The following is a 21,550-nucleotide window of genomic DNA, read 5'->3' as shown; positions in this document are numbered from 1 at the left end:
ATTTTCCACCTCATGTAAAGATTTTTAACCTACAAAATTCATCAGTGGTATTAGAGTCATAGTTTTCTAGTTGATTATGCTTAATAGTGAATAGATCAAAATTATGATTTTTGAGAAATTAAACCCCAAATGATTGTTTTTTCGAAAATGGCTAAGGTTTTTGAAACCCTAGCATCCACCTCTTAAATTTCAAAAATGGAAGGAACCCCTAGGGTTTTCTAGTTTCTTTAATTATTGTTTTAAAAGCCTTAAAACAGAATAATTAAAATTAGATAACCCAAACCCTAATTTTCAAAAATTAGAAGGGTTTTGTATTAGGATTAAATTCCAATTATTTTATTAATTCTTTAATATAAAATAATCATTTAATCCCTAAATGATTTATCATAATTTAATTAAAAGATAAAGATTAAATCATGATTGGTTTAAATTTAATTAATTAAAAGTTTAATTTAGATAATTAAAAGTTTAAATCTATTATTTTGAAATGTTCTAACATACACCCTTATATATGTATCTTAAGATTAATTACAATATGTATAAGACAAGTCAGTCAAATAAATAGTAGGTCTCGTTCACGAAGCCATACTCAAAGGGGTATAAGGAAACGACCTATAAAATGACCGTCATTGGGTGTCCATTTTCACCCACCGCTCTCTTGTATGGTGGGGGGTCGTTAGTCGAACGGGTTTGATATGACATAACCTCATTAATAGTATAATGATACAAAAGTACTAGAACCTTTTTTAAAAATCTCACTTTAGTTACTTTAGGAAAATGTGAAAAGTACGTTAATCCATGAAAACATACATCATGTTTTATATGTCGTTAGTGGTGCGTGTGTGTGTAACATCCCAAAATTCAAGGCAAAAAAATTCATTTTTAAATAAGTTATTATAAAACCAACGGTATAAGAAAACATCCATAATATCATGTCATGTCAAAACCAAAGTAAAAATAATCAAAATGTGTTATCATAAAACAATACCAGAGTGTAATCCCAAAGATTTCATGCGCATAAAACCATAGTGTGATACACTGCGATCGAGCCGACTCCTTTCCTTTGAAAATGAAGTACCTGAAACCAAAACTAAAAACCGTTAGCACGAAGCTTAGTGAGTTCCCCCATCATACCACATACCACATAAACACATAATGTGACAACCCGAAACTTCTATCTTGTGCAACCATTCAACTCAGTCAAAGTCAGACTTGTTTCTGCTAACTTTTAGCACTGTTTAGAGTCTGTTTGAGCATTCTAAGCCTAGTACATCAAAGGATTAAGTGTTAGGATGTATCAACTGAAGTTCAAAACCAACAAACAAGCCATAAACCCCTTTATGAGGAGTTTACGGCTGTCACACCCTCGAACCGGACGACGAAAACGTCCGAGGGCTTGCGTGACGAACAATTGAATACCATTATAATGAATATACATGAAACAAACTTATAAATCACCAACATTACATAATACAACTTACATATTTCACATCAAGTACATTGAACAAATATTACATAATTAAAACGTATATTTGTTTGAAAGTCACAAAACATGAAAGCCTAATACACTTGACAATTTTCTTCTGCTTATCTGTTACCTGAGAATACAAGCTATTTGAAAACGGGTCAACATATATAATGTTGGTGAGTTCATAAGCATGTGATATAAAAAAAATTATTAGTATCGTTGTATAACCCAGAAAATCCGATATTTTCTGAAATAAAATATGTTTACGATATGATGTGATGATCCAATATAGGTAAATGTATACGTGATTTCAGAACATGTAGAATTGTATGATCTTCCCAAAAGTGCTTGTTTTATTGTATTTGATGTGTTAAATAAATGATATAAATTCCCCGGAAAATCCAATATTTTGCGATTCAAAACAATAGTATGATTTTTTCGCATAAGCCATATTAAATAGCCACCATGTATGAAGTTGATTTCCCATGATTGATGAAATGGTAATGGATATCTATGTGGGTCATTATAACCATGCATGATAATGACTATTTCGCCTGTCTTGGCATTTTTACAAATGTCGGTTTTGATTAAGATTTTGTCACCCTAGACTGGCTGAGTCTAACTGTAGCGAACAACTCAGGTGTGGGGGATTCACCCCCGTATAGATCTATACACAAACTCTCGCTCTCCCTCCAGGGGACTTTGGATTAGTGTCTAAGTCCATAACTATTTTGGTATGTACTTGACCCGATTGTGCATGGTCCTTTTGGGTTGCCTTCACATTGCTGACTAGACAGGATGATTGTTGAGGAGAGAGGCTGGTTTATTGTTAAGAATAATAAATTAGGGTATAAATATGATTTGTTAATATATTATATGAATAATATATTAATTTGGAATCATATTATTAATTAGTATTTAATCAGAAATTAATTTAGAATTAATTTTGGGATTAAAGGACCTGACTGAAAGTGCAGGGGCTATTTTGTAATTATTCAATAGTTGAGGCTTTGGGCCATCGGATCACCTTTATTAAGGCTTGAACGAAAATCCTAGAAGGATCTAGGAGTTTTCGTCCAAGGGCTTAAGGAAAGGAGTCCATGGACTTGCTTAGGCCCTAAGCTAAGGGATTAGGGTTTACACCTTGAAACCCTAGTTAGCCTTAAGTATAAATAGCACCCTAAGGCACTAAGATTTTGTCCAAGCCTTGGGAAGCCCTAAAAGGGACGAAATCTAGGGCAAGATACCCTTCTCTCCTCTCTCCTATATTCATCCTTTCACCTAGTGTGTTTGTGAGCCATTAGAGGCACTTGTGGTACTTGCTTTCAAAGCTAAAGAGATTCAAGGAACTAGTTGTTATTACTATATAACAACAAAAGGTATGTATTCTATTCTTCTATGTGGATTTCGAAAATAGTACTAGCATGCCAGGTTTCTTTTTGTGTTCATAAAGTTGTATAACTAATAGTGAAAACATAGATCCAACTTCAGGGTTGCATGCACACATAGGATTGTTTGTTTAAAACCCATCAGCATTCCCCGCCTTAAAAACAGTCACTAGAGTACGCCCGGTGTACCAATATGTATGCCTAGCATACTCGTGCCCAAGGTTCCAAATGCAAGAAATTAATAGCTAAGGGCTTTACCTGACAAATCGGGCGTTACAATTCTCCCCCACTTGATTCAGACTTCGTCTTCGAAGTCCACTGACGAAAATAACTCTGGATAAAGCTCCCTCATCTCTTCCACGAACTCCCAAGTCCACTTCAAACCCTTCCGGTGCTGCCACTGCACCTTCACCAATCTCACAACCTTGTTCCTCAAGGTTTTCGTCTTCCGGTCAAGGATCGCTACCGGTCTCTTAATGTAGTCAAGGCGGTCATCCACATGAATATCCTCAAATGGAACCACTGTGGAATCATCAACTAAATATTTCCGCAGCTGAGAGACATGAAAAGTATTGTGAATCTGGTTGAGTTCTTTTGGGAGATCCAAACGATATGCCACCCTCCATCTATGCGAAACGTAGATAACCTTCTAGTTTCGATTATCTAACGTAATTACCAACTTATCTTAAAGTTTGGAATACTCTTTTAAGGTTAAACACTGTAAAAAGATATAATGATTGAAGTTTGTAATAGAAAGAGCAATAAAGAACAGAAAAGATATGACATGAGAGTTCTTAAGTCTTTATTGATTTATTATGATTTGACATTTCTAATAAGTTATCGTAAATATTTGGATAGATAAAAATATGAATACTTATCGACTTATATAATTTTTTTGATAAATTACTATTTTACTACTTATTTAAATTCCTTATTCCTTATTCACGTTAAAAAACATATTAACATTTCTACTCTTATTTTAACCTAAACATAATTATACATCAACAACTTTTTTTTCTTCACAACATAATTAACATAACACGGAATCCACTCTTCAACCTCCTGTTCATCTTTGCATGCTTTTCGTGAAGAGTTAAAAACATCTTTAAGTCTCAATCAACACTTTCTGCTTTAAAATTCATTTAGATATATATTTATTGGTTTTCAGGTTAAGGTTAAAACTGTTGGTGATTTTAGTGTCACTATGTCATTTTAAGTAACTGGATTTAACATGTGAGCTAAGGGGCTTCATAATTTGTACTCTAATATATGTACGGGGGTTATGCGGAGTACACGCGTGTATAAGATCGAATTAGAAGCCGGTTTGATAGCTAGTCGGGGGTCCGGGGGCAGCGCCCCAAAATCTCACCGAATTTTACATATGGGAACATACTGGAAAATTCAATTCTTAAGGGTGATTATGGTAAAACTAACGAAACTCGTTAGTTTTGGTAACCCTAAATCCTCATTAAATCTGGATTATCATGACTTGCTTCCAAAGCAAATAATGACGGCCCAACCCTAATGAAACCCTAATCTCGTTTAATATATAAATAGTTCTTCTTCTTCAGAAGAGGGTTACGATCTTAAGCTCTCGTTTTTCACCATACTTTCACCAAATCCTCTAGCATATTGGCTTACGATTTCTGTGTCTAGAATCGTAAGTGTCCACTTGGATTCAATAATGTAATTTTTAATTCCATGTTCTATTCAAAATGTCTTCCAACACCCCAAACTCTTCCAACCAAAATGCTTGAAACCAAAATGTATCTAACTCATTTGCACTTTTCGGTTACGGTCTGGCATCACCGCCACCTTACCAGCCACAAATGGATCAATCTCAAAACCAAGCGTTTGTAGGCGGTTCCAAGCTATTATTCACAATTCTAAATGTCACAACAATTTCAATTCCAATCCCCACCACCCCGAGCAACATCCCAACCTTAATAACAAACCCAATTCCAATTTTAATCACAACTGCCTTTCCTACCTTCAACCGAAATTCTTTTCGATTCCGAAGACGAAGAACAACAACCTCAACAAGGGGGGGGGGGGGGGGGAGGGAAGGGAGGCCGAATTGAGAAGATGGACACGAAAAGAAGAAGTTGAGTTAGCAAATGCATGGGTTGACATATCCGAAGATGGTAACATGGGAAAGGGTCAAAATCGTGATCAATTTTGGTTACGTATCACAAAACGGTTTTGTAAGGGAATAGGTCGAGATCCAAATTATCAGACCTCTAACCAATGTAATTCTAAATGGAATCTTGTTAATAAACTCGTGACACATTGGAATGGAATTTACACAAACTTTGAAAAGCAATGGGCTAGCGGAGAAATTGAATCGAGTTTATTGAAAAAAAACACACGCTACATTCCACGATGATATGCTAAAGCCTTTTAAGTTTATTCATGTGTGAGAAGTTGTCAAAAGAAACATTAGGTGGAGGGAACTTGCAACATATAAAGAAATTGCTAATCCACCAAAAAGAAGTCGAACATCTTTATATTCAATCTCACAACAAGTGTCGTCGGATGATCACGTAGGCATTAATCTTAATGATGATAACGAAAACATCAAAGAAGTACCCCCGCACCCTCCTCCAATGGGAAGGGACAAAACAAAAGCTCGAGCAAAAGGAAAGGGAAAGCGAGATCTTCAAATTCATTGGTTAGAACCGAGCGGTCAGTTAGATCGAATGAAATGATGGCACAAATGGCACGGTTGAATTCAACTTTGGAGAGACATATGACTGAAACCGTCAGACTCACAGAATATTCGTTGCTATGGAGGATGTGAGGTACCTCAACCTCGAAGATCAAGATGCGGCTAAAGCGGTGAAGAAGTCGATTCGCGAAAAATATAAGCTAAACCGCAAATGAAATTTCGATGTTATGTTTTTTTTCTAGGTTTTTTTTTTTTTAATTTTCACTTCATGGTTTTTATTAGGTTTTTAATGTAATTTTTAATTTCATGTTATTTTTAATTTTTAGGATTTCGAAAATGTAATTTTTTATTTTTTGTTATTTTGAATTTTAGTATGGTTTTTAAAAAAGTACATATTTTTTATAGAAATTAAATAAAAAATAATAAAATAATAAAAAAATAAAAACTCTTAGTATATTCACCAAGGTTCTAAAATGCTCGCCATGGCGCGCCACGACTCCAAGGTTTGCACCTGCCACCAAGCTTTGTCAAAACGCCGCCTTAACTCATATATGTGTATAAAAATAAATAATAGTTGAAAATACATATAAAAATATTAATTATATAGAAAATTGTCGCCTTAAGTCACGTCTTACATACGTCATGACTCGCTAAGGCTCGGAAAAGCTTGAGATTCGACATTGCCGTCAAGTCACGCCTTACGCTATTTAGAACCTTGATATTTACTATTAAAAATGATATCGAAAATGAAAGTCAAGTTGTTTAGAATTTGACATTTTTAATTTACCTGGACAATTGATTTATATTTGAGATTATATTTTCTTAAAAAGTTTGAATAACTATTGAATTTATGATTATTTAACTAAAGATATAGAATTAAGTAAAACCGTTAACATGTTTTATGAAGTGTTGCGCCCAAACCGCCCAATCCATATTATCTTTACAAATATAAATTTTTTTTAAAAGCTACATATTCAACAATTAAAACGGCATTATTTTTTTTCTTTCAAAAAGGTCACTCATAATTTTAAAAGGTTTTAGAAAAAACAATTCATTTTTAAATAACTATTTAAAAAAATAAGGTTTTTTAATTATTTTTTTTTTCATAATACAACGTAATTTCTGACCATGAAACACAATTTCTTAATAGTTATGGGTGAGAATGGTATATTTTTTTGTTAAACCCAAATCAGATTGGAAATTTTGATTTTTTATTTTGAAAAATACCAAACTATTGTTTTTTTATTTCGGTTTCGGTTTTTCGTTTTTTTCTAATATATTTTTTGGGGTTTTGTTTTTTTATTTCATAGATGTTTTTCATCAACAAATGTTGCTATAATTTAACAAAAATAAATAATTTACTAAAACATAATACAATAGGAAGTTTGTTCACATATAGTCATTGAATTTTTTTTAGAGGGAAACAAATTTCGACTTTGTTCACATTTAGTCACTAAACTTTTTTTCATTATCTATTTGTCACTGAAATATTAAAATTGTTCACATTTGCCTTGAGGTGATAGACATAAAACAAAAATATATTAAAAAGAAACAAAAATATATAAGATTTTTTCGGTTATTGTTTACAATAAGATTTTAAGAAAAAGTTTGAAAAAAACTTGGAAGACTAGTCGGAGTGGGCAACGCCAACCCACATTTTTAGAGGAGAAAAGAAGAAAATGGGCGTTCTAGGAAGTTGTGCTAATAATGGGAGGCTTATAACACGCAAAAACGGGAAGGAGCGGCGGTGTTTGTGTCGTTACCCCGGCATTGAGGCTTGGCCACGTCAAAAAAACGGTTGAGCGTTGCCTACACCGTTTAGTCTAAAAAAAAGTTTTTAAGTACTTCCAACTTTAGCTTTTAGGAGAAAGCTTGATAAAAAAAAAAAAAAAAAAAAAAAAAAAAAAAAAAAAAAAAAAACTTCATTCGATAGAAGGCAGCTCCTAACTTTTAGCTTAAACAACAAATTTCAAATCCAAAACCTACTTCAAACAATGCTTAAAAAAAGAAAAACTTTTAGAATTTTACAAATTAACTTAATTACCCTTTTGTAAAATTATTTTTATGTTTTAGATTTTCCAAAGATGTCTTTTTATGTAATTATACATGTTTTAAAAGCTTTTAGCTATTTTTTCCGTAAACTCATAAACAAATAAAAACTACATCTTCCAGCTTTTAGCTCCCGACTACTGGCTATCAATTAGTTTTGATGACCACGTGTAATATGTAAGAACTTTTTGTTAAACACTACTTGATCAGGTTGATTATGAGTTTTTTATTTTAAATAAAAACTACAAATTCTTACGGTTGGACAAAGTTTTTTTTTTTTCGAGATTTTCTTAAAAGTTAGAAGCTTCCAAAAACTGTATATCAAATGCACCAACATGTCCGATGTTTGTTTAAATGTTACTTTTTCTAACAAGATTGTACAAAATGAGTCTGGGGCCAACAAAATCGATAGTAAGTTTAACTATGTATATTTTATTATTTGATTTTAGAGTTTTTGGAAACCTTTTTCTAATTTGATTCGGAGTGAACAACGAATTTTTTTTTTCTTTTTCAATTTTAAAACAATTCCATTTTATACTTTTCAAAACAAAAGACCCAAATTTTATTCTATCCAAAAAATGTTTTTATAGTAGGAACTAAATATATATAAAACTTATGTTAGGTGTTGTTTGACAAATTAGCTAAGGCTATGTTTGACGGACTAGCTGAAAAGCTAGCTGATGGCTGAAAAGCTAGCTGTTAAATAAAAAGCTAGCTGATAGCTGAAAAACTAGCTGATAAAAAATAATGTTTGGTAAAACTAGCTGAAAAGCTAGCTGAAATATATAAAATTACATAAAATGACATGTAAGAATATGTATTTTTATAATTAACTAGGTGTAAGACCCGTGTATTACACGGGTTTATAAAAAAAATCTTTAATATAAAATTATAAGCATTACATATTTTTTAAAATAATAATTTTACATAAATACAAAGAATATAATAAATTAAGTAAGTAATAAAGGTTGTAGAGCATTTATTATGAAATTTAATAGAATGATCTACTTTATATATATAAATCTCATTAAAATGTGGATTTTAAATTTAAGAAAAATAAAAAATTTAAGAAAATGACAAGTGGAAAAGAAATAATCCAAAAATTCTTAGAAAATGACATGTGTCAAATTCAATAAGAACATGACATTTAGCAAAATTGATTTTCATTTATTAGGTTAGATTAAGGAGTGTATTTGAAAAATTTTAAAAAAGCTCCTAAAAAGCTAGTCTAAGTAGTTTTTCAAAAAGCTAGCTTATAAGCTACTTTTTGACTTACCAAACACGACAACATAAAAAAGCTCGAAAAATAAGCTAGTTGTGACGCGCCAAACACAGCCTAAAAAGCTAATTAATAGTTGATAAAAAATGATGTTTTATAAAAATAATTGAAAAGATAGCTTAAATATATAATAGGATATAAAAAGACATGTAAAAGATTGACTTTTTTTTTTATAACTAATAAAAATAAGTTTAGCATATTAAAAAAAAAATCAATAAGCTCATTTAAACATTAATCTGAATAACTTTTTTTTTAAATATAACTTGTAAATTATTTTTTATAGTATATATATTTATGATTTTTTTAGGAATGAATATTAGCAATTTATTAAAGACTTGAGGGCTTAGCTTGAGTTCATACAAAACTCCAGGGTTATATACACAAATTTAACTCCCTCCCCCAACGCTCCCCAACCTTCCTTACCGGCAGCTTCTACCAGCTGGGTGCTCTCAGACATACTTTCCGCCAGCCACTACTCTTTTTGCTCCTATCTCTTCATCAAACAAATTTTGAGATTTCTTCGTGTTTTCAGTTTCTCTATCGCTTCATTTTGTATGAAATTTCCATATATCCGGCGCGACAGTTATCACTCTTCTAGTGTCGGTGATGCTTTAATCCGGCGGTGTGGTTGTCCCTGAAAGTCTAGTAAGTACGATTTTCACCGATCTTTCTAGTTTACACTCAAAAAGCTTTCGTTTGATGTAATTGATGACTGTATCTGACTTCGCTAGGTTCCTTTTTTATTTTTTATTAGGTCAGATTTATTTGAGCTATCGTATTTACTTTTCTGTAGGCGATCTCATTTGTTTGTAAGGTTAACGCTCTCATAGCTATTAATAAATTTGGGGATAGTAGATATGATAATCAAGTGAAATTAAAGAATTAGGTTTTCCCAAAGGGGTTTTGAAAATTGAAATCGGTGTTATCATGTAGGATTTTGTGGTTGTAATTTTACAATTATATATGAATCTAGACGGTGATCTCACTTGATGTGGATAGAATATAATAAAAACCTAGTCAATGAATGAGGATGAAATTAAGCAATAAAGAAGAAAGAGGATGCTACTTATGATGTAATTGATTATTTATTAATAAGAACCTAAGAAGATATTAATGATGATAATTTTGTGCATAGATTCTGCAGTTTCCCATTTGAAGCTTGAAAGATTTGGATTCAAGATCATTATCAATTCCAATGAATAAATACGGATTTGAGGGTATAAGTACAACCCGTCCAACTCGCCCAATTCCCACCTCCTCAAAATCCTTCAAAAACGGAATCAGAAAAGGATCAGAAAGCCTGAAATCCATAGGTAGATCACTAGGGTTTGGCGTTTCACGTGCTGTGTTCCCCGAAGACCTCAAAGCCTCTGAAAACAAAATCCTAGACCCTCAAGATACATTCCTACTCACATGGAACAAATACTTTGTTGCCTCATGTATTCTCGCAGTTTCCATAGACCCACTTTTCTTCTATCTTCCGGTTTTCGATGAGTCAAAAACATGCCTTGGAATTGATAACAACTTGGCTATTATTGCTACAACTTTGAGAACTGTTGTAGATGTGTTCTATCTTATCCATATGGCCCTTCAATTCCGCACTGCCTACATTGCCCCTTCATCTAGGGTTTTTGGACGCGGTGAACTTGTGATTGATCCCGGCCAGATTGCTAAGAGATATATGAGGTGGTATTTTATAATCGATTTCCTTGCGGTTGTTCCCTTGCCTCAGGTTAGATAATTAATGTGTTTTGTGGTTTTTCAAGGACTCAAATAATTACTTTGATTTTCCAATTTTGTAGATTGTTGTGTGGAGATATCTACATACGTCTAGAGGTTCAGACGTATTAGCTACAAAACAAGCTTTGCTTATTATCATACTCCTTCAATACATTCCAAGATTTGCAAGAATCGTCCCTTTAACTTCCGAACTCAAAAGAACCGCTGGTGTAGTTGCTGAAACCGCATGGGCCGGTGCTGCTTACTACTTATTGCTCTACATGCTCGCCAGTCATGTCAGTCAAATGCAAAAAATAGCAACATACTTTCATTATAGCAATATAGCATTCTATTTTCATATTCTATACTTTAAAAAATCGGTAAATTACATGGATGGTCCATGTTGTTTAGGGTAATCTGCATGTTTGGTCCCTGGTAACTTTTTTTAACTCGGACCTTCCCTACTTTATATTTTTATTGCACGTTTGGTCCTGGTAAATCAGTGTTTTTAGAACGGACAAGGACCAAGCATGCAACAAAAATATAAAGTAGGGACAGTCTGAGTTAAAAAAAAAAGTTGTTAGGGACCAAACACACAGATTACCCTAAATCAAAGGGACCATCCGTGTAATGATAAAAGTACAATGTCGTAAGTGACTAATTTGAAGTTTTGTGTTTTTCAGATAGTTGGGGCGTTTTGGTATTTATTGTCTGTAGAACGAAAGGATACGTGTTGGCAAAGAGCTTGTGAAAGGAAGCATTTTAATAAGAATTTTTTGTACTGTGGGAATGAACGCATGGCGGGTTACGACACGTGGCGCGATGTTAGTGGCCAGATTTTGAAAGATGCTTGCTCTACCGATGGTGATAATCCGCCTTTTGATTTTGGGATTTTTGAACAGGCGTTATCCTCGGGGATTGTTTCTTCTAAAAATTTTGTTTCAAAGTACTGTTATTGCCTCTGGTGGGGCCTGCAGAATTTGAGGTATATAACAATATTCTATATATATATTTTTTAGAATTTGTTATGTAAATAAACGAAAGTATGATGCTATTTTTTACATTTAAGGAATGAGAGTTTTGTTTTTGTTTTTGTATGGCAGCACACTTGGTCAGGGGCTTGAAACCAGCACTTATCCTGGAGAGAGTATATTTTCCATTGCATTAGCCATATTTGGGCTCATTCTCTTTGCTCTGTTGATTGGGAATATGCAGGTTTAAAACATATATGAGAATCTTAGTTTTTGATTGATTAACAGATTAAGAGTTATTTATAAAGAGTTAGTTGTTTACTGGTTTTATACGTATATAATAACAGACGTATCTTCAATCTCTTACAATCCGACTTGAAGAAATGAGAGTGAAGAGACGTGACTCAGAACAATGGATGCATCATCGATTACTTCCGCAAGATCTCAGAGAACGTGTGAGACGCTATGATCAATACAAATGGTTAGAAACTCGAGGAGTTGATGAAGAAAATTTGGTTCAGAATCTACCCAAGGATCTCAGAAGAGACATAAAACGTCATCTTTGTCTAGGTTTAGTCAAGCGGGTAAGAACATTTCAGATCCATGATCAAAAAGTGAAATTTTCGTTAACGATTTAATTCAAATCGAAATTTGCAGGTTCCGTTGTTTGAGAACATGGATGAGACGTTACTAGATGCGATTTGTGAACGATTGAAACCGTGTTTATACACGAACAATACTTACATAGTTCGAGAAGGAGATCCGGTGGATGAAATGCTCTTCATAATACGCGGTCGTCTCGAGAGCGCCACCACAGACGGCGGAAGAAGCGGTTTCTTCAACAGCGGTTTTCTAAAAGAAGGAGATTTCTGCGGGGAGGAGCTTCTAACATGGGCGTTGGACCCTAAATCCGGAGCTAACCTTCCGTCTTCCACTAGAACAGTCAAAGCGTTGAGAGAAGTCGAAGCGTTTGCCCTACCGGCCGACGAATTGAAATTCGTCGCCGGTCAGTTCCGGCGGCTTCACAGTCGACAGGTACAGCACACTTTCCGATTTTACTCACAGCAGTGGCGGACTTGGGCGGCGTGTTTCATTCAGGCGGCCTGGCGGAGATATTCTAAACGGAAGGTTTTGGAGCAGCGGCGGAAGGAAGAAGAGGAAGCGGAATTGGCGGCGCGTAAAAATGGAGGTGGTGGTGGTGGTGGCGGTGGAAGTTCTTATAGCCTTGGAGCTACTTTTTTGGCGTCGAGATTTGCCGCTAATGCTCTTCGTGGAGTTCACCGGAATCGGAACCTGAAGAGTGCTCGGGAATTGATGAAGTTGCAGAAGCCTCCGGAACCGGATTTCACTGCAGACGCTGATTAGTTTGTTGCATCATGTGCTTGTACATTAACAAACTTATACGTATGCTTTTATGAGTTGTAAGGTACAACTTGTTAATGCATGTAGGATGTTATCTTATATAAGGTCGAGGACATATTCAGTTAACCAACTTATTTTACTTTTTCTTACTGATGTTAGTTATTTTTTATGTAAGTTTATGTAACAAAGGTAATTTTTTATTACATGAAAGTTTTTGTTAGAATATATAATATATAATTATATTTACACAGATTGGTAAAACTTTATTTTAATTTATATTTTCATAACATATGTAAGTCTATTATATAGATAAATCATTAACTTTTCATTTGATTTAGTTGTTACTAGCCAAAAATTAACGTTTTTTTTCAAAAATAGTCACAAATCGTAAGCCATTAACTTCACTCACGTTTGGGCTTCACCAACTAAGAAAGTATAAATAAACCTTAAATGAAGAAATCATCATTACTCTTTCTAATAATAATTATATTTCATATATCTAAAAAAGTTCAATACATATCAATTGAAAGCAAACGGACAACAAACTGCGCCGTTAGCTTTTTCTAGATGACAAAACCAATTCTTTTAAAAACAACATTTGTGGATTTAGGAGATATGAAATTAGAATGCATGACTCGTTGGACTCTGTTGAGGAGCTCCACCGTCTCTGGTACAAGAAAACCAAATATATCGAATGCAAAAGGTACAAACACATGTTGATTTTCTATACATGCATTCTCGTGATTTACCACTTTGCACGCAGCGGCTTTCAAAGCGGCATTTCCTGCTGTGAAACTCCAGCTCTCCAAACCAACGAGAGGATAGACCCCAGTAAGATTCACGCACGCATGCTTCCCTCCTATCCATCCAAATACCAAAATGTCAGCCGGTCTAAGTGTAGACCTTCCATCTTACAGGTCCGTCAAAAAGTTCACTAGCGCTTCTTTCTTCACAGAAATACCAGCACGCCGACAAGCATTAAAGAGAACATCCTGAACCACATCATGTCTATACTTGAAACCATGGAGCTCTCTACAATTAACCACATGTTCCCCAAAGGTATCCAAACATGTCTTGCGGCAAACTGGGCATATCTCTTCAATTGGGAATAGGGGAATCATGAAGCGGTAACGAAGGATAGTTTGGTACTCCACAGGAGACATATGCTGGCCAAGACCATCAATAGGGATAGTTAGCAGAAAATCCTGAGCATGAGGTGTCCACAGACACTCAAAGACTGTTTTCTGTCGGACAGTCATGTCGAAGTCGACTTCCATATCTTTGACGATTTTGCTAAAAAGGGCACATGCCAATGCTTTTTGGGATTTAGGGGGGTGGTGTCCTTATTAGTGAAACCACTAGAGTCAAATCATGGAATCGTATCGCAAATACGAGTTATAGCACATAGGTAATTTGAGTCCATACCACATACGTCACTGTCACGTAAGATGTGGTCTTTTAATGCCAAAGATTGGGCCCTCGGGGCTACAAATGCATAGGAGGAAACATCGTATGCCGTGTACAAAACCAAACCACTGAAACAAATAGGTAAGGAAGCCAGTCGCCACTGAATGTCTCCAAAGAAGGGGCCTCCACATACCACCATATCCTCGATAGACCTGCGCAATCCTTTGTCAAAGAACAAAGTTGCCTCTTCTATGGGTACCAGCTGGCATGTCCTTAAACCAAAGAATTGCTTTGCAATACCCATACATGATCGAAGCAAAATGAGCTCACTCTGCAGGTCACATAGTTATGGAAAAAGGTCCATCAAATCAACAACATTGACCGCTCTCTTCATGGCCATCCCGCTAATAAACTTTGCATCTCTGCTAACAGCCCCCCCAAGGAGCTTCACCCCCAAAGAAGGTCTCCCTATATCCGTTGGCAATAAATTGGCACGAAGCTTCCTACCATCACAGGAGGGCCAAAAAATCTCTGTTTTCTTGATGTTCAACTCAAGACCCAAGCTTGGACCATGCAACTAAATAATGTTCAACACTCTAGCCACATCCTCTGAATCCCCAATGACAGACCCATCATCTAGATACCAAGCATGGAGAAGGAGCTTACAATTGTCTCTAATCTTGTGCACAAGAGGGTGCAAAACGAGGGCAAAAAGAAGAGGGCCCAAGGGATCGCCTTGCTGCACCCCAGTGGCAGACCATATATGTTGGTCTCCGATACAAAGTCTCGTTGCTTGCCCGTACAAGAAATTCACCCACAAAGAAATGGAAGAGCACATCTTCTTAATCTCGTGGAGCAATGCTGATCTATCCACCAGGTCAAAGGCATTCAAGAAATCCACAGTCGGCATTACAAGAGACCCATCAACATGTTGTTCACTCAACACCTTATTGGCACTGTGTACACGGCCTCAGCACCGCCGGACACACCAACCCTGAACTGAAAATCATTAAGGTACTTGGTCATTTCTTTACCCACACCTTTCATGGCAACTTATGAAAACTTTGTAAGTTATATACTTATTTAATGTTTTAATCGTATTTTATTAGGTCTATACATTTAAGATAAGTTTATATATGATTTTTGGAATAAGGAAAACGTGAATGTGTTGTAAATGTGTCTACAATGATAGACGTCTATGTGTAGCACCATGTTCCGATTGAACGTGTTGCACCGATTGTACCCACCGTGCAAAGAACGTTGCCATCAACTCTCTAGTATGCCACTCTTCCTAAGAAAAAGAGGAATGTCACTAAATTCCAAGGATGTTCTACCTAGGCAGAGAAGAAATTATGTTGCATCCGTTTTGCCACACAAAATCATTAAGGATTATGGTTATGTATTAGATGAGCGTGTTTCCGAAGAAACACCAATTTCTCGTCGTCCTAATAATCTTGAAATGTCGAGTATGCTATCTTGGACGATAATTTGAAGCGAAACGAGACTGTCATTGATGATGTGTTCATATACATAGTCGCCACTAATATTATGAGCGATGACCACATAAAACCATTTACTATTGTTGAGTGCAGACATAGAATGGAGTGGCCTCAATGAAAACAAGCAATCTACGATGAATTGGATTCCTTAGTGAAAATAAAGGTGTTTGGACATGTTGCTCCAATACAAACTATTGTTATATCAATTGGTAATAAATGAGTTTACGTAAGGAAGCGTAATGAAAATAATGATATTGTAAAGTACAAAAATTGCCTCATGGAAAAAGGATTCTCTCAACGCCCTAGAATTGATTACGAGGAGACGTATTCTCCCATAATGGATGTTATAACATGCCGCTACTTAATCATTTTAGTAGTTTTCGAAAAACTAAATATACAGCTTGTGGATGTGGTCACAGTCTATCTTTTATGGAGGTATTGACATCAGATGTACATGAGAGTCACTGACATTACCTGAATCAAGTAGTACTAGACCACAGAACACGTTCTCGATAAGATTGAGATGAACTCTTTATGGATTGAAACAATTTGGATGGATGTAGTATAACCGTCAAAGTGAGTACTTGATCAGAATATTATATTTAAACAATGAGATATAATACTACATGTATATAAAGAAATCCACTTTTGGTGTGTAATTATCATAGTCTATCGATATAAACTTCATAGGAACCTCAAAAGAATTGTTTGACACTGCTAAAATTCTGATAAACTAATTCGAGATGAAAATCTTCTGAAGACACAATATTGCCTCAACCTACAAATCAAGCAATGTAATATGAGTTTTACTTCACCAAGAAAATTACACTTAGAAGGTGTTGAGACGCTTTAGTCATTATGACGCAAACCATCATGTACTCCCATGATCGTTTATTCTATAGATAGTAAAATGACACCTTCCGTCCAAAGGAAGATACTGGAGAGATATTGAGCCCTGAATGTTCATATCTGGGTGTAATAGGTGCATTATTGTACTTATCCCAATGTACCGGACCGCACATCTCGTTTCTTATACGTTGTCTTGCTCGACGCAACATTACGTCAACACATTGCCACTGAAATGGTATTAAAGACATCTTATGTTACCTTATAGGCATTACATATATGAGTTTATTCTCTCTTTATGTGTCATTGAATGGATCTACCCCAAATGATACTCGAAATAACGTGATCTTTGTCAGCTATGCCGATGTAGGTTACTTATCAGACCCGTATAAAGGACGTTCCTAATCTAGTTATGTCTTTACCATCAACAACACGACGATATCCTAGAGGTCTTGTAAACAGACTTTAGTTGCTACTTCGAAGAATCACTCCGAACTACTCGCGCTCTATGAGGCAACTAGAAAGTGTGTATGGCTTCGAGCTATAACTTGCCATATTCGAAGTACATGTAATTTAGCTTAGGATCATAACGAACCAATTGTCATATAAGAAGATAACATTATTGTTATTTTTCAAGTGAAACATGGTTACATCAAAGGGGATAACACTAAACACGTATCTTTAAAATTGTTCCTTACACATGAACAATAAGAAGTTTAAAAGACTGAAGTGCAACATATTTAATAAGAGAAGAATCATGCAAACTTGTTCACCAAGTCACTACCAAAGTATTCATTCAAAAAAAAATGTCAGAGCCATTGAACTTTGTGAACGCCTTTTAGCTACCTAAATGACATGACCCTTACAGGGGCAAAAATCAGGGGGTTCCAGCAGTAGCATGTGCTATTCTTAAAATTTTTGGCGCAAGGTGAATTTTTAGGAAAATTTCCTGACAATTAGTAAATTTTTCAGCGTTCTACCCCACGTGTGTTGCACCTTGGATTTTTTTTTTGTGGTTCTACCACTACCTAGTTATGTATAAGTAAAGATTGTATCCTGATGTATGCTTACCCCCATGTTGAGTGCATGGTGGGAGAAGGGGGGGGGGGGGATCACGACGAATGTTGGTGTACTCTTTTTGTCTTTAGTTCAAGGGTTTTATCTTATTAGGTTTATCTTGATAAAAACGACATTCTTACCAATGAAAATCTGGATGGATGCGTATCTAATTGAATGTTTCTGTAACAATTTTATACTCTTTTGTCCGTCTTTAAAAGTTTGTCTCACTGAGTGTTCTTTTATTAATGTTTTAATGAGCCACTTCAAGTATGATTATTTCATTCGCTCAACACATCAAATCGTACTTTTTTATCCTTCAACTAGAGTTTTTGTCCGAAATAGTTTTCTCCTACTAGGTTTTTAACGAAACGAATGTTTGATGTATTATCTAGAAGATGCATGACAAATCAGTACAAATATGATTCATTGTAAATCTAAGCATCCAAATGGGAGTAATCAGTAATGAAACTCATACTATACCAATAATTGTTTATATCTAAGTCTTTTATAACAACCGGTTGGTTTACCCAACCTTTCCCCAATATTTATGTACTAAATATATTTGAAACACATATGCTATCAAATGAAAATGTTGAAATGAATAGCTAGTTTGCCATACAACAGTGTCTAGATTTTTTTAAAAATAAAATAGTAATTTTTTCATACTGTTAAATATGATTTTTAAGGTCTTGAGAATGGACCTCAAACACAAAAAAAAAATGTTTGGCAAATGCGATATTATCTTTGAAGCAGAGAGAAACGCCGAATGATATGCTTAATGCTTTGCTTGTAACGTGCATCAATCTCATCGAATTATCGTTCTCTCATCTTCTACATCGACTCTTTCCTTCCTGCCTTCATATACACACTTCACTTGCTTAAATTTGAAAATGGCAGCTCCCATTAGACTAGCATCATGTTCTTCTCTTACTCTGCTTGCTTCAACTTCTTCGTCTTCCTTCATTTTCACCAAGTTTAGATCTATTCCCAATCTGCGCTTTTCATTTTCAGTCTCTACTGCTGCAATTTCTGTAAATCCCTTGTTCTGTTCTCGAAGAGGGAAACGTATGGCTCATACAGTTGCCAAGGCCACTCTTGGCCTCACTCATCCTGCCGAAATCGAATCCCCCAAGGTCCCACTCTTAAACTTGATCTTTCTTTTGACTTATTAATGCCCTTAAACTGTTCGACGAATTGCTTATCATTCTGTGTGCGTCTATCTGTCTAACACAATTACACACTATCCTAATTTCATAACCTTTACTGATTTCCTATCCTAATCTGATAATCTCTCTCTTTTTTGAAACACGAAAGATCTCTTTAGCTACAAAAGACATCGATTTGGTCGATTGGAAAGGAGACATTCTAGCAGTTGGTGTAACCGAAAAAGACATGATAAAAGACGAAAACTCGAAGTTCCAAAATCTTCTCCTGAAGAAGCTCGATTCCCAATTAGATGGATTATTATCTGAAGTATCAACCGAGGAAGATTTCACAGGAAGAGTAGGACAATCAACCGTTCTTAGACTTTCGGGTCTTGGAACCAAACGGGTCAGCTTAATTGGGCTTGGAAAACCCCCAATAACTTCATCTTCTTCCATTTCTGCTTATCGAAGTCTTGGTGAATCTGTCGCTTCATCTGCTAAAGCTTCTCAAGCTAACAATGTCGCTGTTGCTCTTGCTTCTTCACAAGACTTTACTCCTGAATTGAAGCTCACTACAGCTTCAGCAATAGCAACTGGTATATTGATATTCCATTCAAGAAATAACAACCTCCTTTATATTTTCTTTATATATCATCTTAATTTCGTTTTTTCCCATTATAGGTGCATTGTTAGGGACATACGAAGATAACAGATTTAAATCCGAGTCGAAGAAACCTTCTCTCAAGTCAATTGACTTTCTTAACCTTGGAGGTGGACCCGAGTTAGAAAAGAAACTCAAGTACACAGAGTATGTTTGCTCAGGGGTAATTTTGGGAAAAGAGCTTGTAAATGCACCTCCCAATGTACTTACCCCTGGTTCGTTATCCTTCCTCCATACATATCTCATTTTCAATTGTTGATAGAGAGTTAAAAACTTAAAATATAGTTTTACATTTTTCTTTTTTAATAATTGTAACAGGGGTATTAGCGGAAGAGGCTGAAAAGATTGCTTCAACATATAGCGATGTTTTTAGTGCAAAAATTCTTGATACAGAGCAATGTAAAGAGTTGAAAATGGGTTCTTTTCTTGGTGTTGCTGCTGCTTCTGAAAACCCTCCTAAATTTATACATTTATGTTATAAACCTCCGACTGGATCCATTAAAACCAAGCTTGCATTGGTGGGGAAGGGGTTGACTTTTGACAGGTTCATCATCATCATCATCATCATCATCATCATCATCATCATATTGATTTATGAAATTAAATTTTAGAATTTATTTGTTGTTGTAGTGGTGGTTATAACATCAAGACTGGACCTGGTTGTTTAATAGAGCTGATGAAGTTTGACATGGGTGGCTCTGCAGCGGTTTTAGGTGCTGCAAAAGCTCTTGCTCAAATTAAACCACCAGGAGTAGAGGTAAATTTATTTATTTATTTATTATTTTTAAATGTATATTATATATTTATATTGGTATTTCAGGTTCATTTTATTGTAGCAGCTTGTGAGAATATGATAAGTGGGACAGGTATGAGGCCTGGGGACATATTAACAGCTTCAAATGGGAAAACAATTGAGGTAATTTTTTTTCATTGGTTCCTTTGTTAGAGAGAAGGGTAAAATGGTCATTTTTCAGGTTAACAACACAGATGCAGAAGGTAGACTTACCCTTGCTGATGCGCTAGTATATGCTTGTAACCAAGGTGTAGATAAGGTAAGGTATATATATATATATATATATATATATATATATATATATATATATATATCTTTCTATTTTATGGAAAAAGACGAAAATGCCCTCACGATCATTAATTTTGTGTAGATTGTTGATTTGGCGACACTGACTGGAGCATGTATAGTTGCTCTTGGGCCTTCAATTGCAGGTAACAACATGTGATAATAGATAGATAAAGGGCAAATAAGTAATTTCAACTCAAAATTTATGAAAACATGGTGGTTTTTTTTGACTTTTTTCAGGCATCTTTACACCGAATGATGAACTAGCAAAAGAGGTGGTTGCCGCCTCGGAAGTGGCCGGAGAAAAACTTTGGAGGTTGCCGATGGAGGAGAGTTACTGGGACTCGATGAAATCAGGGGTGGCTGATATGGTGAACACTGGCGGCCGCCAGGGCGGCTCTATTACTGCCGCCCTTTTCTTGAAACAGTTTGTTGATGAAAAAGTGGAATGGTTGCATATTGACATGGCTGGACCTGTGTGGAATGATAAGAAGAAAGCAGCAACAGGTTTTGCTGTTCCTACTTTGGTCCAATGGGTTGTTGCCAACTCATCATCTTAAACTTTTTAATTTTTGTTAGATAGATGGAAAAGTTTGTTGTTTTGATAAAAAGAAACAAAATGTTTCAACATGATTGAAAATTTGGACTTTGTTATAAGAAAAAAAGGATATGGAACTCTTTCAAGATTTGTGATTTGTAGTGCTTTAAAAGCTTAGGTGTTGTTTGTTTTTTTGAAGCAAAAATCCATAAAGTCTACGGACCACCTCTGCAACCCTCGCAGTAGAAGAGGCGGACCAAACGGCTGCAAAATGTAATAAGAAGCGTTTTTGTTTTTTTAACATCTGCATGTTGCTGCAGATATTAAAAAATTAAAATAAAATGATTTTATAATCCGAAAATAGTTTTTAATACCGAAAGTTTAATAATGTATGACATTTCGGCAAAAATTTA

The 21,550-nt window shown here is 35.1% G+C and overlaps 2 protein-coding genes across 5 annotated transcripts; both read left to right on the top strand.

Annotated features, from left to right (window-relative positions):
- The first annotated feature begins 9,216 nt into the window (after positions 1-9,216).
- LOC111881625 (probable cyclic nucleotide-gated ion channel 5) lies at positions 9,217-13,030 on the top strand. 4 transcript variants are annotated; one of them, XM_023878026.3, is made up of 7 exons: positions 9,217-9,497; positions 9,997-10,584; positions 10,655-10,867; positions 11,255-11,556; positions 11,675-11,786; positions 11,890-12,126; positions 12,200-13,030. In XM_023878026.3, the coding sequence occupies exons 2-7, from the start codon at positions 10,048-10,050 to the stop codon at positions 12,905-12,907; spliced, it is 2,109 nt and encodes a 702-aa protein (XP_023733794.1). In that variant the 5' UTR covers positions 9,217-9,497; positions 9,997-10,047; the 3' UTR covers positions 12,908-13,030. The 4 variants fall into 4 exon arrangements, with proteins under 4 accessions (XP_023733794.1, XP_023733795.1, XP_023733793.1 ...); XM_023878027.3 differs by having other exon boundaries at positions 9,217-9,501; XM_023878025.3 differs by having other exon boundaries at positions 9,217-9,501; positions 9,988-10,584.
- A 5,381-nt stretch (positions 13,031-18,411) lies between these two features.
- On the top strand, positions 18,412-21,285 carry LOC111881627 (leucine aminopeptidase 1-like). The gene is made up of 9 exons (XM_052765159.1): positions 18,412-18,848; positions 19,030-19,456; positions 19,542-19,736; positions 19,840-20,065; positions 20,152-20,278; positions 20,342-20,437; positions 20,496-20,573; positions 20,685-20,745; positions 20,840-21,285. The coding sequence occupies exons 1-9, from the start codon at positions 18,606-18,608 to the stop codon at positions 21,157-21,159; spliced, it is 1,773 nt and encodes a 590-aa protein (XP_052621119.1). The 5' UTR covers positions 18,412-18,605; the 3' UTR covers positions 21,160-21,285.
- The last annotated feature ends 265 nt before the right edge of the window (positions 21,286-21,550 follow it).

This window comes from Lactuca sativa, chromosome 7 (genome assembly GCF_002870075.4).
Source record: "Lactuca sativa cultivar Salinas chromosome 7, Lsat_Salinas_v11, whole genome shotgun sequence".
Taxonomy (NCBI): Eukaryota; Viridiplantae; Streptophyta; class Magnoliopsida; order Asterales; family Asteraceae; genus Lactuca; species Lactuca sativa.
This window is presented reverse-complemented; position numbering and strand designations above follow the sequence as displayed.

Excerpts from the sequence above, each read along its gene's own strand:
- LOC111881627 (XM_052765159.1), top strand. The coding sequence starts at position 18,606 with ATGGCAGCTCCCATTAGACTAGCATCATGTTCTTCTCTTACTCTGCTT. Across the intron at positions 20,279-20,341 it reads TTAAACCACCAGGAGTAGAG|GTTCATTTTATTGTAGCAGC; the intron begins GTAAATTTATTT and ends TTGGTATTTCAG. Across the intron at positions 20,574-20,684 it reads GTAACCAAGGTGTAGATAAG|ATTGTTGATTTGGCGACACT; the intron begins GTAAGGTATATA and ends AATTTTGTGTAG.
- LOC111881625 (XM_023878026.3), top strand. The coding sequence starts at position 10,048 with ATGAATAAATACGGATTTGAGGGTATAAGTACAACCCGTCCAACTCGC. Across the intron at positions 11,557-11,674 it reads TGGGGCCTGCAGAATTTGAG|CACACTTGGTCAGGGGCTTG; the intron begins GTATATAACAAT and ends TTTGTATGGCAG. Across the intron at positions 11,787-11,889 it reads TGTTGATTGGGAATATGCAG|ACGTATCTTCAATCTCTTAC; the intron begins GTTTAAAACATA and ends ATATAATAACAG.